This window comes from Saprolegnia diclina (genome assembly GCF_000281045.1).
Source record: "Saprolegnia diclina VS20 unplaced genomic scaffold supercont1.3, whole genome shotgun sequence".
Taxonomy (NCBI): domain Eukaryota; phylum Oomycota; class Saprolegniomycetes; order Saprolegniales; family Saprolegniaceae; genus Saprolegnia; species Saprolegnia diclina.
The window spans coordinates 265781-274692 of NW_008246070.1; the positions used below are offsets into that span (position 1 = coordinate 265781).

Consider the following 8912-nt stretch of genomic DNA (forward strand, 5'->3'; position numbering starts at 1 on the left):
GTCGTCTGCGGTCGCCGAGCCCGGAATCGCGTACGTCAAGTCTTCCTTGCCGTAGTTGGCTTCGTACCGCTCGGCCATGGTCGTCTTGCGGTAGTTGGGGTCTTCGTACCCCGTGACAAAGTGGGCAGCGCCCACGCCTTGGACGCGCTCGGCATCGGCGTCGCCCCGCTCCGTCACACCACGGCGAAGGAGCTCCTTCATCTCGTTCGCATCAAGACCTCCGACTTGGCGGCGCTGCTTTGGCGCAATACCACTAATACAGACGTTGCATGAGGCCACGCAACGCGCCAAGTTGGAATAGGATGGTGAAGAACGTACAGGGCTTCGTTCATGAGGTCCTCGTCGCGCTGTCGGGCCAGCGCGATTTCGTCTGCCAGCGCCGCGCTCTGCTCCGCCTTGGTCTTGGCATACCACGTGAGGTCCTTGCCTACATGCAAGGCGGTGGTCATGGGGCGAAAGGTGCATGCAGTAGCACGTACCTTTGGCCCAGCGGCCGACGGGCGCCTGGAGCGAGTGGCCAAGGTAGTTCTCACGGTACTTGTCGTTCTTGACGTCGTCCCACTTGAACTCTATGGTGGGCGTGAGCCCATGTAGCGGCAGGAGGGCAGCGTACGGTCTTGGCCACCGCGGGTTCCGCCGACGCGGTAGTTGGTCTTCCCAAAGCTCATCGGTCCAAGCGACAGAATGCGTACGTGCCTAGAATCCTGATTCTATGTTCCTATATTAGGACATTTCGCCCGAATTTTGCCTCAACCGCCATTGCCGTGAGTCACAGAGGCGTCAACGGAGGATGGAGCACTTGGACCTGTATCTCAAGGCCGACCGCGACGCCGTCGACAAGGCCAACGGCAACGAGCGCTGCACGATGTACATCATCTTCCTGCGCAACCTCTCGACGGACCACAAGTACACGGCGAAGCGCCGGTACTCGGACTTCTACGAACTCCGCAACCAAATCTTGTGCCTCATTGAAGGCCACTGCGACCGCTGCAGCCAGCACTATGAGCACATCAAGTCGTACCCGTTCCCAAGCCGGACGCTCTTTCCTCTGCTGGCGGCGCAGACAAGCGTCATCGCGGAGCGCATCGACAGCCTCTGCCTCTTCCTTAAGGACATGCTGAGCCACGTGCTCGAGTGCCCATTCGACCTGTGCGCCCACACGGATGCTACGATCCGAAGGAAGCTCATCGTCGAGTTCCTTGAGCTGGACGAGGCCAACGTCATGCCCCGCCCGCGTATACACCCGGCGGACGACGTGCGCAAAACCCCGAACCCCCGACCTGTCAAGCCGGTCCACAGCAAGTCGCCGCGAAAGGCCCGCGTCGCTGCCGACACGTGCCCTCGGTGCATGGACACGTGGATCAACTGCCTCTGTGACGACGAAGACACTGCGCGCGTCGGCCCACGGCGCCACTCGGACAGATGATTGCGCGCCGGCTTTCTAATCATCGTACTAACCCACCTCGTCGTTCTGTGAATATGCGCATGCCGCCACCACGCTGTGGCATTGCCTCTACTAGTATGTGCATACTAAGTACTAGCGGCTGACTATCGTCGCAATACTCCAAGAAGCGAGTATCAGCTCTCTAGAAGGTCTACCAAACTAGTACCACACGACGACTTGGATTCAACGCTCGGCTGGCCCTACTCGCGGTCAGCACGCCCGTGTGAGCTCAGTCCTGTGGTGCCTTGTACGGTGCGACGGACAAATGCGCGTTGGGTGGGCACGCGTCAGGCGCACGCGTACTCGAGCAGTCGACTTGCACTGCGGTGGCGATATCGCCGCGAGGCTTGCTCCAGCAGCTCCGAACAGCCGATAGGAAGACGCTTCCATTGTCTCGTTGGACGCAATGCATCTCGACAGTGTGCGAATAGAGGCTCTGGAGCATCGCTGTAGTCACCATAGGCATATCGCTTGCCGCGACTGCGTTGATGGCTGTCGTCGCCGCGGCGAGGCGCTGCGCCACGTGCAACGTATCGGTGAAGTACCGCGCGGCGGCGTCTTCGTAGCCGCTACTGGCATCCGTGTAGCAGAGACCGTGCTTTTGGAACTCGTGGTTCCACAGCTCGCAGGCCATGTCGATGGGCACTAGCTGCGTCGCGTCTCGCCACGCGTCGGTCATGTCGGCCAGTAACGACGGGAATCGGGTCGTCCACGTATGCGGGTTGAACGGCCGGTTCAAGATCGTGGCGCTCGTATTGCAGCAAGCGGGGTACCCGCCGTCGTAATTGGGCCACAGACCGTGGATCAAGAGGCGGCTCGGCACCGACGGCATCTTGCACGAGATACCGAGCGGGTAGGCCGCGACGGGGCGGTGGGCCAGCGTCGGGTCGGTGCCCGTGAGCAAGTCGCGGCAAAACTGCGGGAGAAAAAGCTGGTCGAGAAGCAAGGTGTCGTAGTCGCCGGGCGCTTGGCGCTTGTGGACGCAGTCGGTCGTGTTTGTAAAGCACGTTGGGTATGGGCTCGCACCGACGCAGATGTCGACGCAACTCGCTTTGCTCGGGGCCCACCCCCCAGGATAGTCGGTCGACAATGTCACCCGCGGCCCATTCGCTGGCGACCACACCAAGAGCGCGGCGACGGGGCTGATGACTATACTTGCCAGCGCCAGCCTGGCCATCGCAAAAATGGAACGACTTTAAATCTTTATCCGTAACCGGATACCTGGTTTGATGCGAAGACGCCCTCTCCTTCCTGCGCAAGAGAGACGATCTACATGACCTGCCGCAGCTTGTTGGCACAGGGCCGTTGCTTTGCATGTCCGCGGTGGCGCATCCTTTGATTGCCCATACAAGCGCAGGCGCCATCTGGTTCGACTTGAAGTTGGGCGATTGCACGTGGCATTGTGGCCAACGAGAGGCTGCCACCGTGCCATTAGGGCAGGCTACGCCTGCACTGAATGGTCTCGTTCGAAGGTCCATAGTTCACATTGACAACAAGCAGGATACGGTGTCATCACTAGCGACGATGACTTGGTGGTCGCGCACATTGAAGCTCCGATGGAAGTGCGCAAAATAACATGAAAAGCAAAGGGACGTAAACTAACAACGCTACGAGGACGAGTCTATTTAATGGTCGGCTTCATCGCAGTGCTTCTGGTACGCCGCCTCGTCGAGGAGTTCGCTCGTCTCGGCGGGGTTCGTGAGCTTGATCTTCATGAACCAGCCGTTCTCGAGCGGGCTCTCGTTGACGAGCTCGGGCGACGCGGCAAGAACCTCGTTGACCTCGATGACTTCGCCCGACGCCGGCGCATAGACGTCGCTGGCAGCCTTGACCGACTCGACCGAGCCGAACGACTCGCCCTTGGCGAACTTCTGGCCGACGCTCGGGAGGTCGACGTACACAATGTCGCCGAGCGCGGTCTGCGCGAAATCCGTAATGCCGACCGTGGCCTCGTTACCGTTGATGATGAGGTACTCGTGCTCGGGCGTGAACTTGGTCGCGAAGCTGCGGCGGGCGAGCGCCGGCGAACGCACAGCGGAGCGGAAGACACGGGACAACATTGTTTGGCGACGGTGGGCAAAATCGAAAGTGACCTCGAGCGTCCAGCGTCAGCCTCCCAGATCTTATGCTCGTATCCGGACAGCACGCCAGCTGCGGCGACTGTCAACTTGCTTTCTCTATGCCGAGAGCGCTTTTCCGGATACGCTTGGGTGGGCACCCGGTTCCAAGCCAATGAATAGGGCTACATTCAAGCTTCAATTGGGATCTCTCACCAGATTGCGCAGCATTTGTTTTCCAAAGACATCAACTGCGCCGTTCCATGCAGTCTGAGAGGTTCTTCCCGCGTCGATGCCAGACCGTCAAATGCACGCGTACTCCCGACCTACGTCTCGGTCGCCTTGATGGTATCGACGCGGATGAATGGCCAAGTCGACTTTGCCATTGTGCTGGGTGGTCGCAGTGCAGAGGAATCCACCCAAGTGAACTTGGCTGCAAGTGCACGCCATGCGATACAAGCTTGTCAGAAGGTCGTCGATGCACGTGAGCAACTTGGTTCGCGCTGCAGTGGCGCTCGTGCTAGCAGCCTTCGAGTGTCGGAGCAAGATTCGCAGCAACTCTCAACGCTGTAACCGGATCTTTCGGTTGAGAAGATCGCAGTATAAATACCAAGCGCCATCTTGGATCCAATTTCCCTTGCGTGGACGAGACGTCAGAAGCCCGATGGAGATGCGAGGACAAGCCATGAAGACGGTGATGCTGCTACAGGCGCTCGCGATCGTCTGCGCGCAGACAGTCACTGAGCACGACGGGCTCCTCCAGAACACGAACGCGATGAACGTGGCCAAGGCCGAACAGGCGGCGCGCGACGCGGCCCGCGACGAGGAAAACGTCTCGCTGCTCCTGGGGTCCGGCGTCATCTTTGTTGCGGGCGTCGCGATGCTCGGCATCATCGCGTACATCGTGTACACGCAGCACAAGCGCAACGTCGCGCGCGACGAAGACAACCAGCTCATGAAGTCGCTCCTCGACAGCGAAATGGACTACGCAGCCATGTAGACGCTGCGTATAATGAATCTCGTATTGTATGGACGACTACGCTGCGTCATGGGCATTGACGAGGCCGTGTATGAACCACAGCTCGAGCATCTCTTGTCGGTCGTAGGCAAACGCTTGGGGGACCTCGTGCGTGGGCAGGGGCGTCGCCGCCAAGAAGGGCTTGGCCTCTTTCGCCAGACACTGCTCGCATGTGTAGCGCGTACGATGCGGCTCGGTCAAGCTGAGTGACGTGAGTGGTACATGACGGCAAATCCTGGCCTCGAAAACGTCATAACCGAGGTGGGCAACCGATAACGTCGCCGCCGAGAACACGGCCTACGCATCCGCGTCAGTTGCTGCGCTGACAAGAGGCATGACACCCGCTTCTCGGTGGCGATAATGGCCGTCCGGCTTGCATTCTCCAGCAGGAGCTCGGTGAGCTTGGCCAAGAATGCAACTGCGACGTCATCGTCATAGAACACGTCACTAGGCATACGGTTTTGAAGTAGATGGCTGCCGCACAGCACACACTACCTCGCAAGCACAAAGCGAGCGCGCTCCAGCGCCGTGCGATCGCGGTTCGACCAGCCGAACGGTTCTTCGGGCGGCAGCAACGCGCGCCTCGTCCAATCCAAACGGCGCAATCGGCACGGACCCTAACCACGATTCAACCGACAACCAAATGCAGATGATTGCCTACATGCAAGTTCCAGCGAAGGTTGTCTTCAGCGAGCGCGAGGGCATCAACGTTGTGGTCCGTGGCGAGCACGAGCTTGGCGACGCCGGAGAGCACGAGGCTGACGAAGCCTACACGAGCTCATCCCCCGAGCGTATAAGGAAGAGGATGTACCAATGCCACAGCCAAGTTCGAGAATCGTTTCGTCAGCAAAGACACTGGCGTGGTGGAGTGCAAAGTCGACGAGGAGGAACGCGGCGCGCCACACCTGCACGCCCGACTTGTTCGAGAAGCAGTCGCGCTGTACACGCAACGCTATCTCGCTCACCGCTGCTTTCATGCGCTTTCGAGCGACGTGGATATCTCCATCAGCGTCCATCATTGGCGGGTTCATATCGCTCGGGCGGGCCTACGCTGGCGGCGTCCGGAGCCATTTGTTCGATGGCCAACGTTAGCAGGAGGTCATACCAGAGGCTGTATGCGCAACGTCGTGAAGCCGTCCTCCGAGAGCTATGCCATAGAGTTGGTGACACGGCAAGCGTCGGTAACGAGGCAGTACTTCGTCGCTGCCGTTGATCTCATCGACGACTTCCGACCGGACCCGATGGCCCATGGCTGCCCCAAGTTCAAACACGAGTTCTGATTGGTGGACGTGACCCAGAGGTGCTAACGTTATTAGTGCAACAGGATAGCTGCGTTGCTCTATCCTCTGCTGCTTGCTCTGGCATTGGGATTGTGAAGTTGAATGAATACAGATGTGCCTGCTCTTCATGGTTGCTGCAAAGCGCATCCTGACCAAGAGCATGACGTGGCAAGGTCGTGGCGCGTCCGGATACATAAATATCCGGATAGTGCTTTTTCGAGACCTTTCGAGCTTTTCGCGCATCTTGTTCGCGAATTCGCGTACGTCCCGTCGAAGACATTGACGTCGAGATGGCAGCTCATTACCAAATTTACTATCGAGCTGCAACATGAGCTACATGGAGAAGCCCCGCGCGGAGCCAACGGAGGCGACGCCCACGACGACCGACGACTACGAGATCGTCAACATGCCAACGCCCGAGGGCAGTGTGCAAGAGGTCTCGATCGACGCCGCACACGACAAAGCCAGCGTGGATAGCATGCAAGAAGAAAACACAAGTGAGCCCATGGCAGCCGACGTGCCCGACGAGGAGGCCCACCCGGAGCTTCCAACGGCCATCACACAAGAACCTTCAAGCACCGAGATGACGCCCGAGACTACGACAGAGCTGCATGCGCAAGAGCCAGAGCAGCAGACTCAACGCGATGAACCAACACCGCGTGACGAGGAAAGCACAACAGAAGAACCAAGCTCCCACCAACAACGAGCAGCGCACGACAAGGACCACGTCGCTGCAGAGTCGACGACCAAGCCGTCAAGTTCGACGTCCCGAACCAGTACCCTGTATGCATTCAAGCGTGTGCCCGTCGTGTCGAGGGAAGAGCAAAAGCGCGCTACGGCAGTCAAGTCCCCAGAGGCGACACCACCACCAAGAACCGCGCATCCGCAGACATCCATGCCATTTATCTTCATGCAGTCGTCCCCGTCGCCGACGCACGAGAGACAGAACCACACCACGCAGCAGAAAGCTCGCACTCCGCCACAGCCCAAGCACATTCGCATCGTCACGCCGACGCAACAGCCGCCAGTGCAGCGCAAGAAGCCCGTGACGGTCACCGTTCGCGTCAACGGTGTACCCGTGGCGCGCGAGGTCGTGGGCGACGAAGACATAGTGTTTGACATTGAAGCCCCGCAGCCGCCGAGAGTCGACTACGCCGCCGAGATCGCCCGACTCCAGCGTCTCCAAGAGGCCCAAGAAACGCGCGACCGCCAGCTTTGGCTGTCGCAAATGGGTATATCCCACCGCCCCACGCTGCACGAGTCTTCTTACAATGCCCAACCTCGCATGTACTACATGTACTAACTAAACACTGAAAAAATATACTAGTATGCTTTTTGTTGCGAACATGTTGGTACTAACATTTGAATCGATTCGTAAATTATACTACCTACCAAATCTCAATGGCGTCTTGTAGGCGCGAGACTTCGTCTTCGGGGACGTTCTCGTTGTGGCTGTTTTGACCAACTTGCTCAATCTCGTTGGCAATCGCCAAGTCCAAGTCGACCGCTTGCGTGAGCTTGTCAAAGAAGGACGCTTCGTAGGCTGCGAGCGGATCGAGCGCGTCGGGGGCTTCTGCCGGAAGGTCGCTCAGCAGAACCATGTGTCCCGCGTTCAAGTCGTCGACAGCGTCGCTGAACGTCCAGTCCTTGCCTACCGCGCCAAACGGCGTGTGAAGACCAAGTGGCGTCGGCGTCCAGGTCGCACAGCGCGTCCACGCCGCTGCCGGTGCCGCGGGCATGTTGAGTCGGCAGTGCGTCGTGGGCACATCCATGTACGTGGCGAGAGTGCCAGCGAGTGGTTGGACCTACAGGTACCTCGATAAGACACTTGCTGGATCCAAGGAGCGAACATCTAAGTGGTCACTCTGACGCAGGATTGCGTGGGCTTCGGCGAGCCCGTCGAGAAAGGCATCGCTACGGACCCACGCGTCGCCTTGTGCAAAGAAGAAGATCCACTTGGAGGCACTGGCGACAACCGACGGATCCGCAGTCACGTGCGAGGCGAGCGCGACCACCATGGCAGCGTCGAAGAGCGGCCAGATCGTCTGGAGTTCGCGGCAGAGCGACATCGCGCTGGCCTCGTTTGTGCTTGGCGCCAAAAGCAAGCCTAGAGCTACTCGCGCCTTGTGCCGAATGCGCAGGACAATATTGTCGGTACCTTTGGGTGCCATGGGATCGGCGGGCGCCGCCGACGCCGTGTACGGCGGGCCCGAGACAAGAAGAGGCACGGCGATTTTAGCAAGTGCGTCGAGATCCTGCACCATGAGCGGTCCAAGCGGCTCGTTCGTTTCTACTGGAATGTGAGCCAGTGGTAACATTGGTACATGGCGCTACCGAGACAGCGACGCAGCAAACCCTCGATGCGAGCGACGCGGTCGAGAAACGAGGCTTCCTGCGGCTGCCAGTAGTGCTCAAAGAGCCACTTCCAGAGCGTTTGGGCTGCGAGCTGCAGCGTCGGCAGCGCCGGCAGCTTGGTGTGCGCCGACTCGTGCCGAATGTCGACGACCCAGAGCGGAATACCAATGCGCATGGCGAGCGTGCTCACGGGCATCGCGTACGCGCCCTTCTGCGACGCGTCGACAAGACCGTTGACGCAGCGCAAGATGGTGGCCGCGTACAACAGCCGCAGCTCTTCGTACGACCGGTACATGGACCGGCCAGGCGTCGCGAGGCCGTACGCCCCATCGTGGCAGCTGATCTCTGCCAGCTGCGCCGTGACCTCAATCGCAATGGGCACATCGCTGCGAGCGCGCCAGGCAGCAATGCGCGCAAGGCCACGTAGCTTGTCGCCATTGGAGGCGTCCAGATGCAGCTCGACAGCAAACAGCGCGCGGTAGACCTGCTGCCACTCGTGCCAGTCCATCCAGACGGCAAAGGCGCGCCGCCCTGCATAAAGGTAGTCCTTGTCTCGGATGACAGGGCTGCCTTGGGGCGCGACGGCAGGGACCTCTATATACGCAGTGAGACCAACGTCGAGGTCCATGCGGCTCGATACCAGTGTCAACCTCCATGATTGCGGCCTTTGAAAATGAACCAACCAGCGCATTGTCGATTTTAACCTGGGGTAAACACCTTTGACCGCACCTTTTACCGGTCCAGCATGTGGTTAAACG

General features: G+C 59.4%; 8 protein-coding genes across 8 annotated transcripts; 3 read left to right on the forward strand and 5 right to left on the reverse strand.

Moving 5' to 3' along the window:
- Positions 1-35: 35 nt before the first annotated feature.
- SDRG_01194 (hypothetical protein) lies at positions 36-668 on the reverse strand (the record flags this gene model as incomplete). Its single annotated transcript, XM_008606711.1, has 5 exons — positions 36-45; positions 68-253; positions 319-427; positions 480-569; positions 614-668. 5 exons carry the CDS (start codon positions 666-668, stop codon positions 36-38), a joined length of 450 nt encoding a protein of 149 aa, XP_008604933.1.
- Positions 669-748: 80 nt separating this feature from the next.
- On the forward strand, positions 749-1566 carry SDRG_01195 (hypothetical protein). Its single transcript, XM_008606712.1, has one exon. It carries the CDS (start codon positions 791-793, stop codon positions 1424-1426), a length of 636 nt encoding a protein of 211 aa, XP_008604934.1. The 5' UTR covers positions 749-790; the 3' UTR covers positions 1427-1566.
- A 5-nt stretch (positions 1567-1571) lies between these two features.
- SDRG_01196 (hypothetical protein) lies at positions 1572-2621 on the reverse strand (the record flags this gene model as incomplete). Its single annotated transcript, XM_008606713.1, has 1 exon — positions 1572-2621. The coding sequence occupies one exon, from the start codon at positions 2619-2621 to the stop codon at positions 1674-1676; it is 948 nt and encodes a 315-aa protein (XP_008604935.1). The 3' UTR covers positions 1572-1673.
- Positions 2622-3069: 448 nt separating this feature from the next.
- Positions 3070-3504, reverse strand: SDRG_01197 (glycine cleavage system H protein; the record flags this gene model as incomplete). Its single annotated transcript, XM_008606714.1, has 1 exon — positions 3070-3504. The coding sequence occupies one exon, from the start codon at positions 3502-3504 to the stop codon at positions 3070-3072; it is 435 nt and encodes a 144-aa protein (XP_008604936.1).
- A 517-nt stretch (positions 3505-4021) lies between these two features.
- On the forward strand, positions 4022-4534 carry SDRG_01198 (hypothetical protein). Its single transcript, XM_008606715.1, has one exon. The coding sequence runs from the start codon at positions 4166-4168 to the stop codon at positions 4499-4501; it is 336 nt and encodes a 111-aa protein (XP_008604937.1). The 5' UTR covers positions 4022-4165; the 3' UTR covers positions 4502-4534.
- Positions 4535-4537: 3 nt separating this feature from the next.
- Positions 4538-5769, reverse strand: SDRG_01199 (hypothetical protein; the record flags this gene model as incomplete). Its single annotated transcript, XM_008606716.1, has 7 exons — positions 4538-4816; positions 4861-4966; positions 5015-5136; positions 5181-5287; positions 5331-5565; positions 5625-5666; positions 5716-5769. 7 exons carry the CDS (start codon positions 5767-5769, stop codon positions 4538-4540), a joined length of 945 nt encoding a protein of 314 aa, XP_008604938.1.
- A 287-nt stretch (positions 5770-6056) lies between these two features.
- Positions 6057-7146, forward strand: SDRG_01200 (hypothetical protein). The gene has a single exon (XM_008606717.1). It carries the CDS (start codon positions 6128-6130, stop codon positions 7100-7102), a length of 975 nt encoding a protein of 324 aa, XP_008604939.1. The 5' UTR covers positions 6057-6127; the 3' UTR covers positions 7103-7146.
- Positions 7131-8818, reverse strand: SDRG_01201 (hypothetical protein). The gene is made up of 5 exons (XM_008606718.1): positions 8795-8818; positions 8134-8748; positions 7958-8089; positions 7650-7912; positions 7131-7604 (listed from the first exon to the last, which is right to left on the reverse strand). Exons 1-5 carry the CDS (start codon positions 8808-8810, stop codon positions 7188-7190), a joined length of 1443 nt encoding a protein of 480 aa, XP_008604940.1. The 5' UTR covers positions 8811-8818; the 3' UTR covers positions 7131-7187.
- Between the last annotated feature and the right edge of the window lie 94 nt (positions 8819-8912).